The sequence below is a fragment of the Rhinolophus hipposideros genome, assembly GCF_964194185.1.
Source record: "Rhinolophus hipposideros genome assembly, chromosome: 7".
In the NCBI taxonomy this organism is placed as follows: domain Eukaryota; kingdom Metazoa; phylum Chordata; class Mammalia; order Chiroptera; family Rhinolophidae; genus Rhinolophus; species Rhinolophus hipposideros.
In genome coordinates this window covers 22033561-22059980 of record NC_138053.1, presented here as the reverse complement: position 1 = coordinate 22059980, position 26420 = coordinate 22033561, and the positions used below count along the sequence as shown (strand labels likewise).

The following is a 26420-nucleotide window of genomic DNA, read 5'->3' as shown; positions in this document are numbered from 1 at the left end:
TACAAAGCTGAGTTAATTTTACTAGAGAAAATCTTATTTAAAAGAGTCTTTACAACAAACAAAATGTAAGGTAACATGGCACCCAGGAACCAATCATTTCACAACTCCCACAACCCATGTTACTCAAAAAGAACCGCTGATAGTAGAGCTTGTCGGGGGTGGGGGTTGGGGAGTGGAATTAAAAAAAAATCTTGAATAGAATACCTTGAGGACATAATAAGGCTTTTCCTTTGATTCAAATCCTCAAAAATACATTTTTATCCTTATAAATTTAAATTTCCTTTTAAATATTGGTGGTGGTATTCAGGGACAACCATAGAACCAAGGGTAAAGAACACTAGTTCAACAGGTTCCTGTCAAAAGGATGACAGGTCTATACTTGTTAGAAGTATGACAGGGTAATGATTCAAAAGGGAAAAGCCTACTCAACTGGGTATTTCAATCTACTCTTGGAGCTTAAGACATTATGGTCAGCAAATTTTCTGGATCTATTAAAGCTTTTTGTATTAGGAAACTTACATACAAGGAAAAGACAAGCAGTACTAGATTTTTACGATACAAAAGGGATGGAAATAAATTTGTAAAACTTACCTTCATAGTAATATATTTATGACATACTTCTGAAGCTTACTATCAAACCAGTCAAAAAAACCAAGAATTAAAAGCAACCCCTCTCCCACACATTTGACAAGTCTTTCCATCTTGAATTTCTCTGGTCTTTACCGGAAAAAAATTTAGAATAAACTGTACATAAATCATCTTTGTTTTTTACATAGAAGTATTAATAATAAATGCTATCTCTTAAGTTCTAACTGACCATAAATTAGGTGTTTTTTGAAGCAGGAGCCCACTATCAAAAGCATTATAACATCAATCAAGTATTAAGTTCATAAGAATACACTTGTACTTGGTGCAAATTTAACTTTATTAAACCTTACAATGAATGTTGTGGCATATCATTTTCCACTGTGTGACAATTTATTGGCTGGCACCTGAATACAGTACTTCTTTTGAAAAATATACAATGGGAAATGACAAAAGGGAGAGAAACTAGTTGTTTAGTGATATGTAAGGGCAAAAAAAGAAAAGATGGTGACCAACTAATTATAGTTTCCTTAGTATCCAACTCTAAAATGGTTCAAGTTCCAAGCAATAATGTTGCTGTTACAGTGCACAAGAATATGGTTATTACCTCATCCAGCTCCCACAATTCTGAGAAAATTAATTATAAGGATTGTATACCTGTAAAATTCAACCTAAGGTTTCTGTTGGGCAATATATGAAAGAGCCACCTTTTCAAATATAACCTAACAATTTTCCCAAGTCACAGTAGATGGGCGTCTCTAAAATATTATACATTAAGGTAGTTACTTTACCAGTGAGCAGTTACTTAACTTCAAAATCATACTGGGCACCAAATTATCTTTTGCTGACTTGGGCTGATACGCCTGTCAGATGTATGGATAAGAAAATGACTTTTTTAAATCTATACTCCACTTGTCGTTATAAAGTAGACTGGTATCTTATCTCAGTAAAATGATCATTTCTTTTATAGAAATGATCAATAGTGGAACATCTAAAATTCAGCAGGCCTTAAAAGGGCATTTTTATAGAAATGTACTCAAAACTTATACATTAACTCCAGCCAACATCACCATGCTACAGTGTCTAGTTTAGTTTGACTCAAATGAGTACATGTAGCTCATTATTAAGTTACTCACCTGTGGTTAAAAAAAGTAACAGAATTTTTTGTTTTTTTGTTTTAATTCAGTCTCACAATTTTGAGAATACATTCTGACACAGGCCTAAGTGGTGTCTGAGGTCATGTTTGTTAACCAACCTCCTCCAAAATAAAATCATGGACAATTTTTAGCTATTAAACTAACTGATTTTTCAAGCGCTCCTAATGGCATTTGGGGAGATGGCAAACAGGAGAATTGTATCCTAAGGAAAATAAGGCATTTCAGTTATCAAGACTGAAGGACAGGTCTAAGTTATCTACATTTAGTGGTGGAAAAACGCTATGTAAAGAAATCCTTATTTTATACTACAGTTGCACAATTCAAATTTACCTGTAAAACACCGTGAGATGTGCCTTACTATAAAAGCATGTGAGCCTTCCCACCCCGCCCAAAAAAGGAGGGGAAAATATTAAATCCCTTAAAATTACTCTTTTACCCCAAAATTGAGATCAACTAATATAGATTTACTCTACTTGCAAAGCTTTCCTTTTTTTTTAAAGAAAAGCAACTCATGCATATATAACTCTTACATCACAAAGTTAGTCAATGATTCCAAAATACTGATGTCTGATATTTCTAGAATATTTGTCTAAAGCACAATTTCTCTTATTATATGGCAGTTCAAATATGTCATCAAATTTGCCCATGGTAAATAAGGTATTAAAATGTCTTCATCAAAAGGTTGGAGAACAACCATTTTATATCCAGACCTTTTTCAATGGTAAATTAAATTTACAACCTAGTAAAAAATAAGGATATCTTTTTAAAAATTAAACCTCAATTATTTAACCAGAAAGTAAGTCTAACGCTGTTTTAGTTACTACTCTTCAATACAAGTTTTTTACTGAATGATGAAATAAACCTAATGTGACTGTTTGCAATGATGACTCCTTAAATACCATTACATCAACCCTCAGAATAAAATGTGAACACAAAAATCCGAGTGATCCAGCTCATTAAACTCACAGGTAAACTGACTTTTTCTCAAACCAATATGGAGTTTTTATTCAGAACAATTTTGTTAAGACATTTGCAGGGCAAATATGCCATCATAAATTTTATTCTGAGTAACAGTAAAGTGCTGAATGATAATTACCTGAATCTTGTTTTTAGTACTTTTCACTTATCTTTTCTTCAGTTAAAAGAGCCCTTTCTGTGGCATTAGCAAAACTATTAAAAAAAAAAAATCAAAGAAAAAAAAAGAAAGAAAAGCTAACTTTCAGTAAGAGAACAGGAAGCACTGCAACCTCTTGAGTTTAACTATGGTGACAAATAATTGAGACCAAAGTAATTCATGCAAGTTATCTTTAAAGGTATACTTAAGCTTGAAGAAAGAAAGAACACCGTTACTGACCTCTGATACTATGGCAGCAAACTGCATACTAAAATACCTTAATTATCCTAGATGCCTAGATCTGGCTTGGCAAGCATCATGCCACTGACATGCTTTAGCTCTTTTTGTAACTAAAAGTGATTTTCAGTTCAATTATGGAATATTTCAATGTGACTCATTAAGCTGTGTGATAAACTTTAGGTTAAATTTAAGCAAATTCTCTACACCTAATGACATCATCAGCAGAAGCAGGACAATGCTGGCACAGCATGAAAGGTGGGTCATTTTATAAAGATTCTTCCTTTTACTGCATGATATATTAAGATGACAGACCTAAATTTCAACTGGGTTAATGAGTTAGAATAGATTTGTTTCCCAAATTTAGCACACAATAATTTCAGTGGATGAGAGAAAGAAATCTCAGAAGTGAAGGAAAGAAACAAACAAAAAAAGGTAGCTAACCAGTCGCTCTAAAAATTGTCGTGCTACAAGAGTACTTTCATAAAATGAACCTTGTAACAAACTTAACAGTGTTTTGAGTTGAAGTTGACCAACTGCTGCATAGAAAATATGCTAACATACAACAGTCGAGTTTAAGCCTGTGCATAGAGAAGATAAAGCACTTATGGTAACTGCAAATGGTAACAAGTCCATAAAGTTTGTACACCCTAGGTCCAAAAGGGAAAAAAAAATAAGTAGAAATGGTTCAGAAAAACAGTAGAAACAGGGGAGAAGCTTGGAAAAGAGAAGGAAGCAGGAAAAAAGACCTTCAACTGTATAAAATTCACAAACCAGAAAAGTATACACACCACTGAAAAATGGTTAACTCTCCCAAACACCAAACAGCAAACAAAACTAGAATGGATAAGCCTTTGGCAGACAATTTTAGAAATCTGAATATGACATTACATTTCTCAATAATTCACAAACAATATATTATATGGTATATTTATATTAAATACTGGGAAACCAATCCTGTAAATCCGATGCTTGTAATGCTTTAGCCAATGAGAGCACGATGGTATCAAGCTAAATGAATGCTGGTGTTATCACAACAGTGCTCATTTATGAAACAACTGTTAACAATTCGTGCTTTAACAGTGCTAAAATACAGTCAAATTATCATCTATGAAGTGAAACAAAGGTCTCTAGCTTTTCTGGGATATGCCCTTTATAATATATTCTATGATTCACGATGACACGAGCAGCCAGACACTGCAGTGTGGTATGATTTATGGGCTGGATCAAATTCTTAGCGATTTCCTTCTCGTCCAACAAATCACTAGCAGTTTGTTTGTGCAAGTTTGTGGCATCGAAATGTGCACCTGACTTAATGAGAAGGTTCATGATATCTGGGTGGTTGTTCAGAGCAGCAACGTGCAGGGGGCTGTTGTCGTCGGAGTCCCTGACATTCACATCAGCACCACATTCGATCAGAACCGCAGTGACCTGCAGGGACGGAAATTTACACACAGGGTACCGCCCTACACACGTCGTGTTCTTGTCCACAGCCAGGTGAAGAGGGCTGAAGTTATTCTTTCCCCTTGGGTGCAGCTTAAGAAACCTGTATATGGTCTGCTTTTTGAAATGGTCTTGTTCTAGAGTACAAGGAACTTTTTCTAACAAGCAAATTAAGTGCAAAATGATGGAAAGAGCCTTATTTAACTGCAATGGGTCAGCTGGACATTGAGTTTGTTTGATAGCTCGCTCTATTTCAAGGACACTTTTGCACAGTATGCCCATAAGATCATCAAATGTAACAGTGGTGCCCAGCAGGCCTTTAGCCCTATCCTGTAGCATAAAAGAGAACAGTTCTGCAAAAGATAATAAGCTGCTGGCGGTCATTGGGCTTAAAGGGTCCAAATTATTCTGCTGCATATCCAAAGCATACTTCCATAGGTTGATGCATCGTTTGAAATTTCCAGAGTCTGCATAGACAGCACCTCTATATCTAATATAATAAGAGGTATCAGGATGAGAAGGACCAAGAATGCGTTCTCTAATTAATAGAGCCTGCATTCTCATCTCATCAGGATCAGCGATAAGGCCTTCCAGCTCTTCTGAACTGTTTACCTCCTTGGCATAATCATAAGCCATTATCAGTGTCTGAGGCACTGGTTTGCTAATTATATTAGTCCTATCACTGTATCTCATGTTCATTGCCTTTTTCCAGTATTTCAAAGCCCCAAGTAGATCTCTTTTTTTGTCTACAAATGTAGCTCCCAAAAGCTCTAAAGCATTGATCCGCTCAGTCTTGCTGGTCTGTGCATGGTGAGTCAGAAAATCCACAATATTGGTGTGACCGGTCACACTTGCTGAGAGAAGGGGAGTCATTCCATAACCATCCTTTTCCATCTTGGCACAATACATAAGAAGCATCTTCATGATGTCCAAACTTCCAGATTCTGCACAATCATGCAATGCAGTATTACCTTAAGGAGAGGAAAAAGGAGAACATATTTTGAGGGACCAGGATACAATGTAACACATGTACATACTTTCAAACCTAAAGCAAAGCAGGCAGCTTCAAGCCACCCTTAATGAGACATACTTTAATTTGATCACAAATAAGAAAAAACCCTCTCCAGGATCTAAAATTAGTGTCTGACACATAGCAGAGGTTAAAGAATTACTTGTTAAATTTGTTGAATAAATGAAATAGCCAAATTAGGCATGCAAAGATAACCAAAGTCACCAGATGAAATTCCAAAGTAATCCATGGTCTCTTGGTATTTTTAATAATGTCTTCAAGTGCATGTTCTATAACTAAAAACGGATGAAATGAAATTAACCAGCTATTCACAGTTTTGCTGACAGTCACTAAACTTTCTGGGTCAGCTTCTACATTTAGAAACGAGAAATCTGGTCTGCAATATCTAAGATTCTCCAATTTGATTCTAATAGTAGTCAGAAATTATTTTTTCCAATATTTCTCATTGCCAAGTAAACTTCCAACTGTTTTAGTCCAAAATCGTGGTAACAAATTACTTTCTTCAAAAAGCTCCCATAAGAAAAACAAGTGCACTGAAATCTGAAAAATACGTGGGTGGTTCCATATGAAATTTAAAAGGAGACATATGAAGTCTGTTTTCATAATTGATTATTTCCCATTGTAATTTAACTTTTTAAACAATCTTTTTAGATGTACTAAATGTTCTAACACTGTCCTGTTCTTCCCACACATGGATTAAAACTGACAACAGTCACTGGTACATTAGTAAAAACCTGTGGAACATATTAAAACATTATAACCACCCAAGTATTTTAGCTACCAAAGTTTAATGATAAACATTTACTAATTACCGAAACAAAAATTATCATGCAGACTTTTGATATTCACATACAGTGTTGACAGAAAATTTGAACAGTGAGTCATTTTAGGCATGTGTGCAGAAGAGTTCACGTAGCTGGCTGAGACAGACCTGCTCACAGGGACAGCCCTTAGCCAGCATCCGGGAACCTGGCAGGTAAACAGTTCCAAGATATAGAATTTTTCCTAAATGATAAGGGTAGCTCACTGTTTGTACAAACAATGCAGTTTATACCGAACACCTGATTTCCTTCTGGGATTTTAGAATTTTAGATATGTGCTCGGGAAAGGGTACTTACGTGATCAGCACCCAATAAAAATCTTGGGCACTGAGTCTCTAATGGGTTTCCCTGGGCAGAAACACTGCACACACGCATTATGTTGCTAGGGGAAGACAGTGCTCTATGTGACCTCATAAGGACAGCATAAGAGAGCCTGCACATAGATTCCTCCAGATCTCCCCTGTGCCCTTCCCTGTAGGACCCAGCTTGCGTGTCATTATCACATCATTGTAATAAATCGTAGCTATGAGTACAATTACATGCTGAGTCACTTCCAAACATGGGGGTGACCTTGGGGACCCCTGATGCAATGCAGCATGTGTACTAGAAAGTAGTTTAAACCCAAATATTTCACATAACAAATCTATAACTAAAATTCCAAAAATGTAAAGATTGTAATATATTAGGACTTTAATCTTTCCACAAGTTTATCCTGTTTAGTCTTCTCTGGCATCTAAAGGGACTAAATAATTATCTGGATATTTATTCTGACCCAGGATTTCATGGTCTACAATGGAATGGTGTCTGATAGAAAAAATGTTTTAGCAATGTGTGTGGTATCCAAGCTCTAAGAGAGCCCAGAAATTCAGACTACTGATGTTCATTTGCTCAAAATAATTTCAATTAAACATGACTACTACTAAGTATATTGAAAAATCTTTTTTGAATTAAGAATTCCTAATATTCTCATTTTTCTCTGAAAAATAGACAATGTAAGAGAAATATAAAGAGAAGACTTCGATGGCATTCTTATCTAGTCACAGTAACAAAATCAAGGATAAAAATGGAGCAAAAACCAGTTTTTTTTATTAACTGAATTGCTATATTGGAAAACTACAGAATATATATTTTGAATACACCATATTTTGAAAATCAATGGTGATTTAAAAAAAGAACAAGGAAGACTTTCACATCTAGTAATGGCAGATGTAATATGATCACCCTCCCACACTAAGAATTAGAAAAGCTGAAAAACGCATTTAAAAATCTGTTTGGCATCCTGTAAGCGCTAACAAGGGGATTAACATTCACGAGAAGAAAGAAAACTAGAGAAGTACAGTTCAGAATTTGGGGAAGCTTCCCCCAATGGCCTCCACCAATTCTGGAAGAGGCAGATGAAAATCTCCGCAGAGCTTCTGACAAAGGGAAGGGAACCACTAAGAAGGGAACTTTGAAATCTCCCTAAACTTTGAGTTACAGCTCTGAAGGTCTATATTTAAAATTATCTCAATATTAAAGCAATCGAGGATTGCTTGTACACATAATCAAAAGCCAGAAGCAAATACAAATACTACTTAGAGGAAGATACTGTCATACCAGGCAGGGCTCAAATTATTTTTTATATTCTTCATATGTAATGTTTGGTATCCAATCAAAAATAGTGGACAGAAAACAAGGAATCACAACACAAAAACTAACAGAAATAAGAGCTGACAGAAAATCCTAACAGAAGATCCAAATAATTCAGTTATCAGACACAGACTTTAAATTAATGATAATACTTAGCATATTCAGACAGATTAAAAAACACTTTCAAGAATTAGACAGAAAACTGCAAATTACAAAAAAAGAACCAAATGGACATTCTAGAACTGAAAAACTCAGCAGGTAGCTTTAAAAGCAGACTACACATAGCTAAATAGAGAACTAGTGAACTAGAAAATTAGTCAGATGAAAATACACAGAAAGAAGCATGGAGGTCAAAGGATGGAAAAACAGGAGACTGTAAGAAACAGAAGGAATGTTGTCAGAAGTCTTCACACACTTAAAACTAGAATTCTAGAGGAAGAAAATTGACCTAAATTACTTTGACACACACCACGGCAAAACTGCTGAAAACTAAAGACAAAGAGAAGAATCTTTCAGAGAATAGGTGGAAATGACCTGCAAAAGAGTAACAGACTCTTTCAGAAAAGTTTTCTACAGGAAAAACAGAAAAGTTTTCATCAGGAAAAATGGAAGCCCGGAAACAACAGCATATTTTAAAAGCAATAAAGGAAAACAACTACCAACTTAGAATTGTATACCCACATCAAGAATACACGTGAAAGAAAGGACCATTTCAGGTGAGAAAGAAAAACAAGAGAAAAAACTAAGATGTTTATTACCAGCAGAGCAGACCTAAATTAAATACTATAGGGTGTTCTTTAGGCAAAAAGATGAGCTACATGGAAGCCTGGAAATGTGGGCATAAATATCAACAAAAAAGGTAATTTGTGGGAGTTCTAAATAAATATTGACTTTAAAAATAATGTCTTGTAGGGCTTGAAACACATATAAAAGTAAAATGCTTGACAGCAACAGCATAAAAGTAGGGTAACTGGAGTTAAAGTATTCTAAGATTTCTACATTGCTTGGAAAGAGATAAAATTAGAAATTTATGTTAGCATTTTATAAGTCAAAGTAGTACTATTTAGGGTAACCACCAACATAGAGTATGTATGTACATAATCACTACATATTTTCTAATACAGAGAAAAAATGAAATAATGAAAAATAACCCAAAAACAAAAAAAGGAGGGGCAAAGAATACAAAACAGGACAAATAGAAACCAAAGAGTAAATAGAAGATTAAAATCCAAATATAGGGGGTGGGGGGAGGGAGATGAGGGTAAGGGGGATCAAATATATGGTGATGGAAGGAGAACTGACTCTGGGTGGTGAACACACAATGGGATTTATAGATGATGTAATACAGAATTGTACACCTGAAATCTATGTAATTTCACTAACAATTGTCACCCCAATAAATTTTTTTTAAAAATCCAAATATATCAGTGATTACATTAAATGCAAGCAAACTAAATGTTCCCATTAAAAGACAGAAACTGTCAGACAAAATACAAACACAGAAAATTCAACTACATGGTACTTACAAGAGATACACCTTAAATATAAGGAAAGAAAAAGGATGAAGTGAAAAGATGGGAAAAAAACATATGCCTTATGTAAAAACTAACCATAAGAAAGGTGTCTGACATTAAAATATCAGACTAAGTAGACTTTAAAGTAAAATGCATTAGAGATAAGGCAAAATATTTTATAATGATATAAAATTCAAAACAACATGAAGATATAATTTTAAATTTGTTTTCATGTAAAAATATAAATTTGAATTACATAAAGCAAAAATCAACAGAACTACAAGGAAAATCAGACAAATCCACAATCACAGTACATTTGAACATACCTTTCTCAGTATGGAAGACCCAAATCAATAAGGATGTAGAAGACTTGAACACAATTAACAAACTTGATTTAACTGACATATGTAAATGAACACTCGACTCAATACGTAAAATACCATTTTTTCCCAAAGATACATGGAGTATATACAAATATTAACCATATTCTGGGCCCTAAAGTGAGTCTCACACAAATGTCAAAGGGCTGAAATCACTGAGAATGTTTTAAGTTCACAATGCTAGATATTAAAAACAACCAAAGAAATAACCAGAAAAATCTCCATATATTTCAAATTTTAAAATATACTTCTAAATAAACCATTAGCCAAAGAAGAAATAACAATGGAAAACAGGAAATATTTTTAACTGCATGATAATGAAAACACTAAATAACAAATCTCATGGGGTATGGCTACAACTGTGCTTAAATGTACATTAGAAAAGAAAGGTTTTTAAAAAAATAGCTAAATTTCTATCTCAAGAAGTTATAGGAGAAAAACTAGAAACTAAAACCAGAGAATATAGAAGCAAATAATATAAAGCAGAAATTAATGACAAAGAAAAAGATAACAGTATGCTGCTAGCACAGCATTTATTTTCCTAAGTTTTACTAGCTTTATAATCTTATATTAATAACTATGCAAAGTAGAGAAGATACTCTACTACTAATATTAGTAGTAAAACATATACCCATGTTTCCCAATCACCATTTCAGAGTACTGCTCATTTCTGAGTACTGGTCATATTTTAAATGCTAGTCATACTAGACTCCCATAAATGTTATACCCAATATAAGCCAAACCTTGTAATACAACTTCCACCAATCATACTACTTTCCAACTCCAAAGCTTTCAGGCTTCCAGTAAGAAATTAGCTGAAAATCTTTAAGATGGTTGTCAAATTTCCACAGCATTGATTCTCAAAGCACCATCTATATGCGGGTAGGAGGGCAATGAGGAAGAAATCTATAGTTGTAGAAGGCATGGTATGTGAAGTAAAGCTTAATCTTGGTTAGTGGGAATACACATAAGAAGATACACTATGGGAAACGAATTTTAAAGACAGAATTATTTCCCTACCCTACCTCTCCAGCTTCATTTCTTATCATCTCCAATGTGAATGCTGCACTGTGAATCTAGCCCAGGAGTTGGCAAACTTTCCTGTAAAAGGCTAGGTAGGTAGTGTTTTAGGCTTTGCAGACCATAAGGTGTCTGTTGTAACCACTCAATTCTACCATATAGCAAAAAAGTATCCATAGACAATATAGTAGTCCCCCCTTATCCACAGGGGATATGTTCTAAGACCCTGAGTGGATGCCTGAAACCAAAGACAGTACCAAATCCTACATACGCGTATACTGTTCTTTCCTATACATATGTACATACCTACAATAAAGTTTAAACCACTCCTGCACTTTGGGGGCCATTACATAAAATAAGGGTTACTCAAACACAAGCACTGTGATATTGCAAGTCAATCTGATTACCAAGCGGCCTGCTAAGTGACTATCGGAGGGGTAGTGTTTACCTCATGGATATGCTGGACAAAGGAATGATCGCGTCCCAGGCAGGACAGCGAGAGATTTCATCTTACTACTTAGAACTGTGTGCAATTTGAAACTTATGAATTGTTTATTCTATAATTTTCCATTTAGTATTTTCAGACTGTGGTCGGCCTTGGGTTAAATGAAACCATGAAAAGTGAAACTGCGGATAAGGGAGGACGACTATATGTCAAATTAATGGACATGGCTGTTTTCCAATAAAACTTTACTTATGAACACTGAAATGTGACTTTCCTCTAATTTTCACATTATGAAATATTATTCATCATTTGATTTTTCAGCCATTAAAAAATATAAACACCATTTCTTAGCTCTCAGGCAGTCCAAAAACAGAGGGTAGACAGGATTTGACACCTGGGACATAGTTTGCCAACACCTAGTCTAACCCAAACGACACTAACAATGCCTGCCATACTAAGGTACACATTCTGCTTATTTCACATCACTCCATCCTAAGTATCTCTCCTAGCACCAGAAAGGTGTGCTCACTTCCATCTCCAAGCCTCTGCTCTTAATTCTCCTGTAATATACTCTTCTTTACCTTTTTAACTTCTTGTCTTTCAAGTTTCATCAGAATTTAAGCTGCTCATGGAGGCCTCCTTCATTATGCCTTATTAATTTGTCATTTTGAGAACGATGGTGAATAAAGGGATCACTCATCCTGGTGGGTACTCATATTACCTCGACTATCACAGTTTTATGTCATACCTTACAATAGGATAATGCTACTGCTTCAGAAGTAGGTTTCTTCCCTAAACTGTCAATTCCTAAAGGACTCATGCATCCTGTATTTCCTTTGTGTCCCAGATAGCAGTTAGCACACGGTTAAACTGAGGTGGAGTCTTCCATTTTTAATACTTGGTATCACAAAAAAATGATTCAAACTTAGCTTGAGGACAAGTGACTTTAAAAAGTAAAACCTTAGAAGGAAGAATCTTAATTGAGGGGATTTTGTTAATACTCTAAGAAGTATATAATCAACAACTTTCATGTCCTGGAAGCCCCATAAAAAGTTTCTGAATTATAGCATTACTTAAAAATTTAGAAAACAAAGGATTTTTTTTTAAAAAGCCTAATTTGAAAGCAATTATAATTTGTGTAATGTCTCCACGTCTCTTTCACATAGTATGTTTTGATAAAATTGTAATCAGTGCATATACAACTGTTGCCTGTTTCTCACCTCCATCTTGTCCTTTTGTCATCTTACCACATGGTCATTCTTAGGTCTTTATGGTGAAAGTTCAAGTAAGGAAGCATGTCATAATTTACATAAACACTTTCCTGTTAATAGACATCTGCATGGCTTCAGAATTTTCACTATTAGAACTGGTGACTAAAAAACTATCAGGACAGATAACATAGTGATTGCCAGGGGATAGGTGCGAGGAGAGGGGCTGACTACAAAGGGACATGAAAGAACTATCTGTTCTATCTTTATTGTAGTGGTAGTTTAATTACAGTATGACTGTCAAAATGTACAGAACTGCATACTAAAAAGGATGGATATAAATAAATCATACTTCAATAAACAAATGACAGAAATATTAATGCATACCTTAATAGAATCACAAATGTGATAGCTTAACACACATCTTTAATTCACTTCAAAAGGAATTATAAAATCTCTTAAAAGTTCCACTTTTATAGTATTCTTCCTACCACTGGAATTAATCTTTGAATTTTAATTTATATTACCTTTATACCTAGTTATGCAGAATATTTTTCCATGTCTGTTCACAAACTTTATTTTCTTTTATGACATGTCTATTTATGTTTCAGTTTCTGGGATTAGTCTTTCTATATATATATAAGTACTTTTTAAAATAACCACCTGCCTGTTATATTTACTGTATACAGGTATACCTTGTAGATATTGTGGGCTCAGTTCCAGACCCTGCAAATAAAATGAGTATGGCAATAAAACAAGTCACATGAATTTTTTGATCTCCAGTACATATTAAAGTTATGTTTGTACTACACTACACTATGAAATGTACAATAGCATTTTGCCTGTAAAAACAATGTACATACCTTAATTAAAAAATACTTTCTTGCTAAAAAATGCTAATCACCATCTGGGCCTTTGAGGCTGGCGAGCGTCTTGCCTCAGTGCTGATGGCTGCTGACTGATCAGGGTGGTAACTGCTGAAGGTTGGGATGGCTGTGGTAACTTCTTAAAATAAGACAACAGGCACTGACTTCTCTCTAGCTATGAAAGTCCTAGATGGCATCTTCTTCCAGTACAAGGCTGTTTCATCTACATTGAAAATCTGATGTTTAATGCTGTGACCTTCTTTAATTATCTGAGCTAGATCTTCTGGAGAACTTGCTGTAGCTTAGAAGCTGCACTTGCTGCCTCGTCTTGCAGTTTGAGGTTATGGAGATGGCTTCTTTCTTTAAACATCAGGAAGCAACCTCTGCTAGCTTCCAGCTTTTCTTCTGCAGCTTTCTCCCCTCTCCCAGCCTTCATAGAATTGAAGAGTGTTAAGGTCTTGGTCTGGATTAGGCTTTGGCTTAAAGCAATGTCATGGCTGGTTTGATTTTCTCTCCAGACCACTAAAACTTTCTCCACATCAGCAAGAAAGCTGTTTCACTTTCTTATCATTTGTGTGTTTACTGAGGTAGAACTTTTAATTTCCTTCAAGAACTTTTTCTTTGCACTCACAGCTTGGCTAACTGGTACAAAGAGGCCTAGCTTTCAGCTTATCTTGGCTTTCAACACGCATTCCTCACTAAGCTTAATCATTTCTAGCTTTTGATTTAATATGTGACTCTTCCTTTCACTTGAACACCTAGAGGCCATTATAGGGTTATTAATTGGCCTAATTTCAATACTGTTGTGTCAAGGAATAGGGAGGTATAAGTAGAGGAAGAGAGATGGGGGGCAAATCAGTGTAGTAGTCAGATCACACAGAACATTTATCTATTAATATTAAGTTCACGGTCGTATGGTCACTGTTCATGGTACCCCGGAACAATTGTAACGGTAACAACAAAGATCACTGGTCACAAATCACCAGAACAAATATAATAATGAAAAAGTTTGAAATATTGAGAGAATTACCAAAATGTGACACAGATACACAAAGTGATCAAATGCTATTGGAAAAATAGCACCAACAGACTTGCTCAACACAGGGTTGCCACAAACATTCAATTTGTAAAAACCTGCAGTATCTGCAAACAGCAATAAAGCAAAGCACAATAATACAAGATATGCCTGTACATTTTGTTCTATCAGTTGTTTCATTTAAGAGTGTTAGATTATGCTGTATTAGATGCCAGTACTTGTGAAAAAAATATAACAACCTGAATTTAAAAATCAAGTTATGAGGTGTGATCAAACAATACAGTAAATGTTTAAATAACAAAAATTTATTACAGTAAAAAACATATTGTCATTAATCCCCTTCAAAATACTCCCCCTCGCTTTGAACACTTATCCCATCGTTCTTGTCACTTTCTGAAGCAGTTCTTGTCACTTTCTGAAGCAGTTCTTGTCACTTTCTGAAGCAGTTCTGGACGTCCTCTTTTGCGAGTGACTTTGGTTGTACTCTCATGGCTGCCTCAATGTCCTGAATCCATTCAAAATGTTTACCTTTCATGGTCATTTTGACTTTGGGGAAGAGCTAGAAGTTGCATGGTGCAAAATCCAGTGAATAAGGTGGATGAGGACACACCGTAATGTTTTTATTTGACAGAAATTGCCATACCAGAAGTGATGTGTGACACGGAGCATTGTCAAAATGGAGGATGATTTACGGCACAATTCAAAACACACCTTCTCTCAACCGTAGCTCACACCCGACTGACTGCACCGAACAAGTGGAAACTTGTCACACACACGGTTACTACGGGTTTGACGCACTACTTCCCGTACTGAAAATCCCTCTTTCCATTGGATGGAACTCAGTAGCAGCATTCACCATATTTTTTGATGACAACGGAAAGGCTCCATGTCACACAGTGCTTCTGGTACAGCAATTTCTGTCAAATAAAAACATTACGGCATGTCCTCATCCACTTTATTCACCAGGCCTGGCACCATGTGACTTCTGGCTCTTCCCCAAAGTCAAAATGACCATGCAAGGTAAATGTTTTTAATCGATTCAGGACATCAAGGCAGCCATGACAGTGCAACTAAAGACACTCACGAAGAAGACTTCCAGAACTGCTTCACAAAGTAGCGAGAACGATGGGATAAGTGTTTTCAAGCGAGGAGGAGTATATTGAGGGGGATTAATGGCAATGTGTCTTTTACTGTAATAAATTTTCTTATGTAAACATTCACCATATTTTTTGATCACACCTCATACTATATTCTGTGACTAGTCTATGCTAAGTTACATGCTGAAGACAAAATCATATTTAATTTTTGCTAGGTAATTTCATTGACTTAAACTTTTGATGCATAATAATACATACCAAGCACTTTTGAAAATTCAAATCATGCATTTTTCCTGATTTGCATGCACCTTAAAAATGTTTCCATAATATAATGACTGTACTTGCAAAAATTTTGTATCTCTACTTCATGTCTTATTTTTGTATCCTCAAGACAACGAAAACAGAATACAAAGTTCAAAAATAAATATTACCAGGCATCTTACTATTAAAATTAAGAATATTGAACAATAGAATTAAATGAATTTACCTTTAGCTAAAGAAAAAAAGTAAGTATTGTATTATATAATCCTCAATGCCCGATTAATAACAAGTTCATTTGGAGAAATAAAATTTCTGAAATTGAATTTATAATGGAAAATTTTTATGATTTCTCAAAAGACATGTCTGCTAAATGGGCATTTCTTAAAAATCGAGATAATGCAGTTAAAGTATTGCTGCAGAAAATTAAAATAGTATGATCCAAATACATTAATTTTTAGCTATATAACTTAACAGAAATAGTGCTAAGAAAATTTGGAAGAGCAGAAAATAACCATATTAATTGGGACGCTTCTGTGATGGTTAGTAAGCAAAGGAAATTATGGGACGTGTTCATGAATTCAGGCATGGTAATATTCCTTATGAAAACCTAGCTGAAGAGCTAATCTTTGTTGTAATTTTAAGGAGACCTGTAATCTTTTGATAGCAGGCAGCTGCTTTGGAAGTTTGGCAGTTCCTCAAAAGGTTAAACAGAGTTACCCAGCAATTCTACCCCTATGTATACCCCTGAAAGAAACGAGAACATACATCCACAAAATAACTTCTATACAAATATTCAGAGCAGCATTACTCCTAATAGCCAAAAAGTAGAAACGGAAACGCCCATCAACTTATGAATGAATAAATGTGGTATATCTATACAATGGATTATTCAGCAATAAAGTACTGACATGCTACAAAATGAATGATTCTTGAAAACATTTTGCTAAGTGAAAGAAGCAAAGCACAAAAGACCAATTATGATTTGACTTATATGAAATGTCCAGGACAGGCAAATTTATAGACAAGAAAGATTAGTGGTTGCCTAAAACTAGTCCATTTGGGGATGAGGGAGGAAGGGGAATGAGAGTGACTATTAATGGATATGGAGTTTTTTTCAGGAGTAGAGGTGGGGATGAAAATGTGATTGTGGTTGATGGTTGCACAGTTCTGTGAACATACTAAAAACCACTGATTTGTACACTTTAAATCAGTGAATGGTATGTGAATTATGTCTCAAAACTGTTTTAAAATCAAAGTACTCATGTTTTTTATAAAAATGTAAGTTTTGACTGATAAAAGCAGCTATTAAAGGGTCTTTTATTGTTAACAGATTTGTCTGAAAATGCACAAAAACAATTCTCATCTCCTCTTTAGCCTACTCTGCCTGGCATCCATTCTTTTTCAACTTTATGGCTGGGACTAAGCTGAGTCCATAAGAAATCCACTTGTAAAGATGGGGAAAGGGAGTGCAGTTCAACTGTATAACAATGCTGATTCCAAGTATTTAATTCCCAGAATAACTAACTGGCTTGTGTTAAGGGAGAAGGTGAGACAGAGTGGAGAAACCCTTTAGAACATCAAAGGAGCACTAAAAGGTTCCTCTGCTCAAAATGTTTCCCTTCCCCCATGTATATTCTAACACTAGAGATACTCAAGGACAGGAGTTCGGAAAAAAGGTATTAAAATAGAATCAAAGACAAACTGCCAAGATTACCATGTGCCCTCCCTTCATTAATTCTTTGCATAAGGCACTGAGCTAGGAGCATACGGAAATTTAACAATATAGATCCTTGAGCTCATAACAAAGTTAAATGTCAAAAAATGAATGTACCCAGAAGATACATTCTTATGACTTGAGGGATAAAAATTGTCTTGAAATGGGTCTTGACATTAAGTAGGATTTTCAAGGCTAAGAGCACCCAAGAGCTAAGGGATCAGACTTAAAAGAACTAATAGCAGTGTGATTTGATGAAAATTACACAATGTAAGTTGATGAAAACAACATTACAAGTCAGACTTCATTAAAATTCATTTTTCTGGCCATTCTAGTTCAGACTCTATCTGACTGCAGCTCTTCCAAAAGGGGGAGAAAAAAAGAGAAAGAGGTGTTTTAGTTAGATACGCATCCATGTGACTTCTTCACGGGGCCTCGCCACACTACGTCCACCTCCATCTTCCATCACATACATTCCTGTCTCAATATCATAAATTTCTAGAATGCCAAGGGCTTCCTGAATTTTGTTTTAAACTAACAAAGTTAATCAATCTAGGAAAATAGGTATACTTGGACCAAGGGAACTGATACAGGTGAACTCAGTGAGAGAACCACATGTACCCCCAGATCATTAAGCAAAACTTAATCTCTGCCTACAAGTCTTCAAATAACAGTGGTGGTAAAGATCTATTCATTTTTACCAACTTCAGTTCAATTTTGTGAAGATTCATATTTCAAAATCCAATCTCCAGGGAAACAGGAACACAGCATTTCCCTACTGAACTCAGTTTACACATCATCTACAGCTAAACTCCTCCAACTGGAATACCCAATCTCCCCGAGGATACAGGGAAGTGTGTCAGAGAATACAAGGGGGTAAAGAATGAACATGGAGCAACTTGCAGGAGCAATTTGATGATCTGGGGTCAAAATGTTAATGACTTCAACTAGTAAGTTATTTAAACATTATTACATGAAAATAAAGAGATATGTTATAGAGTAGAATAAAAATTTAAGTCCCTCCCTTTTACTCTTCTAAATAGGTGTGTTGAGTTAACCAACAGCTGAGAAGAATTCTCAAAGTCAAGAAGGAAAATAGAAATTCATCTTCCGATATTCAGTCCTGAAGTACACTGAAATATCTATATGACAACAGTCATTACAGTTGTCCATTATCTTAATACCAACAGTTCTTAACTTATAGGGTAGATTTTCTTATTTGAAATTCCTTTGTATTTACAGTTAATATATGTAATTTTTTAAACATTTTCCCAACTGAAACACATTTATACCCTAAAATGCCTATACTATGAGAAGGAAATAATGTAATGCCTGGGGTTTGCTTTAAACTGCTGCAGAAAACCAAAAGAGGGGAAAGAAACTTTGTTTTTTAAAACTTTAGCAAATGTGCTTAATAATTGAAGCAAGGTGGTAAGTACATAGTGGTTCAATGTATTCTCTCTAGCTATGTATAAATTAGAAATTTTCCATTATAAAAAGGCAAATAAACTGCCTGAACTAGCTTTCTTTCAAACTCTTACAAAGCTAGCTATACTTATCATGAGCCTACATGGATTTCTCCCTTTTCTGAACCCCTACAGAGTTCCATACCTGTACCTCTTATTTTTCACAATTACTGCAAGTCTGCATGTACGTATTTCCATACTGAAAGGACTACAGAAATAGTCCTTGCTATCAAGGACTTTATAATCTTTCCTCTCTTAAATCCAAGAAATTCATTCAACAATCCCATTTACCAAATACCCACTGTGGGCCAGATACTCTATCTGGTGCATAGATACAAACACCAGGTGTCTAGCCTCAAAGAGCTCACAACGTGGTAGAATTAGAATGTAGGTTGGGTTTCTCTTAAAACAAACAAAACAACAAAAAGCCATTTATTTCTCTTTCACTGGTTCACCAATGCATAAAGAATAAAATCAAACTCCTTTACCTAGACATCAATGTCCTTTATAATCTAGCCCTGGGTGCCCTTTGGTCCAAATATACCTAACTTCCAATTCCTGGACCCTCCAAGCATATTTCTCAATGTGCCATTTCCTAAGCCTTAAAAACTGTTATCAAATCCTATCTGCAGATCTTAACTCCAACAATCCTTTCAAAGCCCAGTTCCACTTTTCCATGAAGCCTTTCTTCTAAAATCCTACGGCATAGATTTTTACCATTCCTTTAGCAATTAACAAATATGATGTCCTGTAATCTTCTCATAGACTCCACAATATCCAACACAATGCCTAGCCTAGAGAATGCAGAGTAGTTATCTTATTACCAGCTTACTTAATGATTGACCCTGCATGAGGATAGTGTGTCCTCTAGGACCAGCCTTCCCAATCCCAACTCTCAGAGCTATTCCACTGGTCTGTAGTACTCAATCACTTTCAGCTGCTCAGTTCCCAGTTGAATTTGGGTATAAAAGCAGAATTGGCGTTCTGGTAAATATGGCGGAGTAGGTAAAAGCTACGCTCGCCTCCTCTCAAGACGGCATCAAAAGTACAACTAAATTATAGAACAACTAACCTGGAGAACCATCTGAAGACTAACTGAACAGAAGTCTTATAACTCAGGATATAAAGAAGCCATGTCAAGTCTGGTTGATTGCCTCCTTTTTACTTATTTTTGCAGTATTAAAAAAAGCATCTATTTGTTTTTTATGAATTTTACCAAAAAAAAAGTGGAAGTGAAGGGCTTAAGTAACTTTACCATAAATCTGCAAAGTCCTATTTAGAGTTTAAATAACAATAAAAGAGAACCAAAGAAAGCCAATGATGGCTATGACCACAAAGAGCTGAGATCAATGACAGCTCTAAGACTGGCTTGTCTAATCACTTGATTTGGGGTCTATAGTTTTAAATAGCAACCAACTCTCCTGTCTCAAAAATCAACTGTATTAAACTGGAGAAGTATTTCTAAATATCTCAAAGGTTTTCTCCCCTTTTTGAATGTCATGGTAAAGGAAGGAACCCACTGTCCCCTCAGGTAATGAGCTGGTTGGGGGATAAAATATTTCCAAGTATCAAACAGAAGAAAGCACTTTTGTTGCAGTTACGATACTGTGGCTTAACTATCTGCTTATGAACCTGTCTCTCTAATCAAACCATGAGTTCAAGAGCAGGGAATCAAGAACTGGATATCTTGTGTTACTCATCTTTGTATATCCTAAGTCTAACAGACTGAGGGACTCAGTAAATGCTCTCTCAACTAATGAATGAATTCCACCTTAGATTAAAACATGGGGGAAAGGCTAACAGCTTGTTACAAAGTAATAGAAAAAGGTTAAATAACATATTCAAATGCTAACTGTTTGTTAAAAAGTAATGGAATGTAGACATCACATACATTTTATATTTAAGCAGAACAAGCATAATCCATTGGCATTTTCTGTCTTCAGAACCACTTCCAAACGCTGACATATGAAATTTCTGAAGAAATTAGTCCATTTTATCCCTAGTTTTCATTAGTCTTTTCTAATTTCTGGATGGGGGTAAAAATGTGGGGAAAAAGTCCTTTTTGATGCTCTGCCTGAAGCTTCTCCAGTGTTCCTGCCTCAGTTTCAATTGGTTCCTGCTTTATTACCCCTTAAATCATTAAAAAAAAAAATCTGGAGTCGAGAGTGATTATCAAAGCCAGTATGAGAGTAGGGGAGGATGCAATGTACTTTAATCTGCCCCAACAATCATTAAGAATCACTGTCAAAATTTAAAGGTACCATGAAAAGGTAAAAGTACTGCACACAAAGTGATATATATCTAATATCTACATATATAATATAAAATAATTATAATTATATATAATACAAAAAAGGGGAAGTGAATATATAATAGATACATAATATATATCACTTTGTGTGTAGTACATATATATATATATATATACATATATGCATGTATGTACACAAATATATACATGTATAGAGGGTTCCCAAAAAACCTATATACATTTTAAGAAAGGAAAAGACTATTAAAATTATGCTGATGGTAACCACTTTGAGCACCTCTTGTAATTGCAAAAGTCAAACGTTTAACTGCATGCATCTTTTGTTACCTGTATATATTGAGTATTACAATTTTAGTATAGTTTTTTTCCTTTTAAAATGTGTATACATTTTTCCGTACCCTCTGCATATATAAAATACAAATATGTGTATGTGTATATATGTATGTCTATAAAATTGAGGCTATCTGAAAACAATTTTTTGTATAAAATTGTTTTCACATGTCATGTATATTTTTTCAAAGACATGAATATTAGATAGTGAAACTGGGGGAAAAAATGACTCTAGAATTAGCAGATCATTGACCAAAAGAGGAAGCACATACACATTCTCATACAAGGTATACCATACGATAAAAGAGGAATATTCTCCTTAAATAGCAAAGGTAATCAACTTAAATACAGTTCAGTTTATTAGGGAAAAACGCTCACAAAATAATGAGCTGTTTATAGTATAGTTCTCTCATATATTGTATCTCCAGGAGTATATAAAGCAGCTTTGAAAAACAAAAGGGAAATAGTACCAGTACTCATCTGTCCAATGACATAAGAATTCAAAACATACCCCAATTTTACTTAAACATATGAGTTTACCAACAAGCTGTACATTATTAGGCTGGTAAATAAAAAGCCCAAAACAAAGAAACGAAAAAATGCAATAAGCCTAAACAAGCAACCATACCTTTTAACCCTTTCTCTTCTAGTTATGATTTCAAAGTATTCCCAATGTTAACATGGTTACCATGCTTAAGCAGTAATTTGTTTTCTTAAAATAAGCATTATTTAAAAGAATGATGGTTGTTTTTTAAAAAGTCATGCTGTCCTTTGACCAAACAACCTATCTCAAAGATAATCTGGAACAACTGAAAACATTTATAAGAATGTTTACAGAAACATATTTTGTCATACTGAAAAGCCAGAAGCAATACAAATCTATTAGTAGAAAAGTATGCAGCTATTGAAATTAAAGAGCCATAATTAATAGCATTAAAGATAACATTTACTAAGCTGAAAACAAGATATAGAAGGGCATATTTAAAAAATTGCATACATATACCTATGTGCAAAATTTAGAAATATTTTTGAAAGGATTATCTCTAAGTGTATTTTATGAAATTTTTATATTCCTCTGGAAAGAGATTTTTCAATCACAACGAGCCTGTTTCATTTTTATAAAGAAACTTTTTAAAAAGGATCATACTAACATCATTAAGTATATCCAGCAACTATATAGTGCCCCATAATTGTGTGGTTTAGCGTCTCTGAAAGGCAATCAGACAGTTCACAACAATAAACGCACATTTACTTTGACTCAGCAATTCCACTTATAGGTATTTATAAGTTATTCTCACACAAGTGTGCACAGATACACTTTTGTTCAAGAATACTGACAGCAGCATATTCAAGAATATTCACAGCATCACTGTTTACATTGGATGTGACCGAACTGTCCATTAATAGGGACTAGATAAATAATATGCATTCATACAAAAATACTGTGTAGCCACGAAACAGAATAAGGTAGCTATGTGTGTTGGAGTTGAATGACAGCCAAGATAAATTAAGGTTTAAAACAAAAAACAGTAAGTATCAGCTAACAGTGGAAGGGGAAGAGAGATTGATGCAGACAAGTATACTTGTATTTTCACAGACTATCTCTAGGACACACAAAAAAACTGTAAATAGTGGTTGCCAGTGGGTTGGTAGTCTAGAAACCAGGGGTGATGAGACTTATTTTTCATTGTAAACCAATCTGTACTGTTTGAATTTTTTTTACCATGTATGTTACTTTTAAATTTTAAGTTTTTTTCAGACAGTGAATTATTTTGCTGCTGTATAAATATGTTTAACAAAAATAGGTTTTCGAGTATCAAATTTTATACTATCAAAACAGTTTTTAAGAGTTTTAAAAAATTCTGATCTATCATTTGCTGCTTTATTACAACCATTGAAAATTATACACAATTGTAAACCTGAGCGCTTCTTCTGGACAAAGGTTGTTTACACTGTTGCTAGCCAACAAATGCACAACTGTTTAACCTAGTCCTTATTTTGCTCTCAGTATTGTTAGCAGTTAAAAAAAAAAATCTGTTTTCTTTCTTGCTATATTTAATACATGTTCTATATAAAAAGATTTTCTATTGGCCACACAATAATTAGGGAGTAAAGGAACAGATTTTCCTCCTTTTCCATTGATATTAATCCTTCCAAGTCAGTTTGGCCTAGCCTTCCTTGACAGAATAACAAATAAAATACCTACCTAATACAAATTAAAAAAATGACTCACTACATACAGTAGTTTCTACTCCAATAGTGTTCTAAAAAAAATTAAAGCTAAGAAAAATATATTACATTAACGTATATTCTCAAGAAGATTAAATACAAGTCCAAGGGCTCAGATGAACTGCCACTAACATGCTCTGGAACTCTGGGGAACCCATTTCCCAGCAATTGAAAGTCACTCCAAATAAGAGACAGAAAATTCTGCTTAACATAGTGATGGAAGTCTTTTTATCACACTTGTTAAATGTATTATCAAGTATCAGAGAAACCATCAACAATGTTATACTGGAAGGTATACCTAATCAAAACAGGTTTTGGCAGTACTCAACACCACTAATTACAATTATGTATCAAACTTCCTAAAAATAAGTGGTAATTAAAAAATAAAAATGAAGCAGAACTCACCTTTAACACTTTTTCTATTAACATCTGCCCCCTTTTCAAGTAAATACTGAGCAATCTCTTTGTGTCCTTTGTAACATGAAATCATCAAGCAGGTATGCCCGTGTCGGTTTGACACTTCCAAATCAGCTTTATGTTCTACAAGGTACTTCACGATTTCCAAATGGCCATCAAAACAGGCAGCTCGAAGAGGAGTTGAATTGGTTAAAGTCGTATTGTTGACAGATGCTCCGTGATTTAACAAAGACTGAACCACCTTCAGATGTCCTGCTGCAGAAGCGGCCCACAAAGGGGGTGCCCCCTCAATGGTTTCGCCATCAAAATTGACGGAGCCCCCAACTTCTATGGAGGCACTGCACTGCTCTAGGAGGAATTCCACCATGTCAAGGTGCCCATACCTGGCCGCCATCAAGAGTGGCGTGGCCCCGTTTGTTTTTTCAGAGATCAAGGAGGAAATCTCCTCTTTGGATTTGCTTGCCAACAACTTGGTGAGAAGCCGGAGTTTGCCATCTCGAGCTGCGTTAAAGACTGCTGTCTTTAGATCCATTTATGTCCAGTTGAGAGGCTGCGCTTTATTTATCCTTAGAAGCAAAGCTCCCGCTTAACTCTATCGACACAGACAAGAGTTACAGGAGAGGGCGTTCTGTCCTATTGCCTTCCAACATCTGACAACCAGAGCACCAAACTAGAGAAAGAAAAAAAAAAGGTAGCAATTTTGAAATGAATTTTCCAGAGGCAAAGGCAAAAACACTATTTAGGTTTTTCGTAATTGCTATTCCAGTGGGAAGGGAGGAAAAAGCCATACTTTAGCTACTACTCCGCCCCCACCCCCAAACCCCCCAAAAAGGTGAATAAGGAGATATAAAAAGGTACCCACACCCCCAAATGTTTTGGTAGGGGGCGGTCTCTTCTCTTCTACGGTAAATTTAAACACTCCAGGCAACCGGTTTTCTCGCCTCCTAACCAGCCCAGCTTTGTTCTCGTTTTGCTTTGCACACGCCCAGGGAGACTACGAGCGAAAACGGGCACGCGACGCGGATTCCGAAATGTTTCTTTCCCACATCTGCAGAGCAGAGCGGACACGGGCGCGAGGATGGAGGGCCTCGCGGTGGCCAGGATGGGCTTCGAGGAGGAACAAAAAGGTCGGACACCGCAAACCACGGCCAGCTGACGCCAAAACCCTCACGCGCAAGCTTCTCTCTCCTTGAACACTACTCGAGGCTCCCAGGAAATCCGGCTGCCTTTTAGCTAACTTTACCCGCCCCGTTTGTACACCCCCGCCTCCAGGGGCCCAAACCACGGCCCCCCACGCCTTAACCTTCCCCTCTACCTTTTCCAGACATGGGCCGCCCCTCCCCAAGGTTCGCCAACGACCACGACCCCCTCGTGGCGGGCCGACGAGCCTGTGGCCTCCAGCCGGCTGCCGCCTTCAGCTGCCGGGGCGCCCGCCTTCCCCTTCCCGCCCAGGCCTCCCCGCGGGCGCCTCAGGCCGCGGCCCCGGCCCGGGCAGGCCTCCGCCGCTACTACCTGCCCGCGGGCTAGTCCTTCCCGCCGCCGCTGGCCGCTCGGGCTCGGGCCGCCCCTTCAAATGGAAACCGTTGTCCTCGCCGCCGCCGCCCGGGCCGCCCTGCTCCGCCTGCGGTCGCGCAGCTCCTCCATGCCCCGCGCCCCACAGGAATGAGTCCGGCCGCGCCGCTCGCTCCGCCCCGCCCCGCCACGCCAGAGGGCCTCCCGCCCTCCCAAGTCTGCGCGGGATGCAGCTGCTGCAGCGGCTGCCGCGGCGGAGGGTGTAATGGGCTGCGGGCCGGGGGCCGGACAAGCCTGAGCACTGCTTCACATCACTGACGCGGCCACCGCGCCATTGGACCGGGGGAGGGCGGCGGCCACCGCGAGCAACCGCCTAGGGGCTGGGCGGGCCGGCCTGACGGGGCGGGCTGGCGCGGGAGGGGGCGGGCCCGCGAGCCCAGCAGAGGACGCGCCTGCGCGCGGCGCGTGTGTGTGTGGGGGGGTGACGCGAGAGCCGCGACGGGGCGGGGCCACGCAGTGACGGGGCGGGGCCACGCAGTGACGGGGCGGGGCCACGCAGTGACGGGGCGGGGCCACGCAGTGACGGGGCGGGGCCACGCAGTGCGGCGGCGCTCCGAGGTCCATGCAGCGGCTGCGGGAT

The 26420-nt window shown here is 36.8% G+C and overlaps 1 protein-coding gene across 2 annotated transcripts; it reads right to left on the bottom strand.

Annotated features, from left to right (window-relative positions):
• Positions 1 to 905: 905 nt before the first annotated feature.
• FEM1C (fem-1 homolog C) lies at positions 906 to 26162 on the bottom strand. 2 transcript variants are annotated; one of them, XM_081054401.1, is made up of 3 exons: positions 25781 to 26162; positions 24257 to 24938; positions 906 to 5507 (listed from the first exon to the last, which is right to left on the bottom strand). In XM_081054401.1, exons 2-3 carry the CDS (start codon positions 24798 to 24800, stop codon positions 4198 to 4200), a joined length of 1854 nt encoding a protein of 617 aa, XP_080910527.1. In that variant the 5' UTR covers positions 24801 to 24938; positions 25781 to 26162; the 3' UTR covers positions 906 to 4197. The 2 variants fall into 2 exon arrangements, with proteins under 2 accessions (XP_080910527.1, XP_080910528.1); XM_081054402.1 differs by having other exon boundaries at positions 25785 to 26032.
• Between the last annotated feature and the right edge of the window lie 258 nt (positions 26163 to 26420).

Coding starts and splice junctions, on each gene's coding strand:
- FEM1C (XM_081054401.1), bottom strand. CDS start 24,800: ATGGATCTAAAGACAGCAGTCTTTAACGCAGCTCGAGATGGCAAACTC. Junction 5,508..24,256: donor TAATAGAAAAAGTGTTAAAG/GTGAGTTCTGCT, acceptor CCTCTCCTTAAG/GTAATACTGCATTGCATGAT.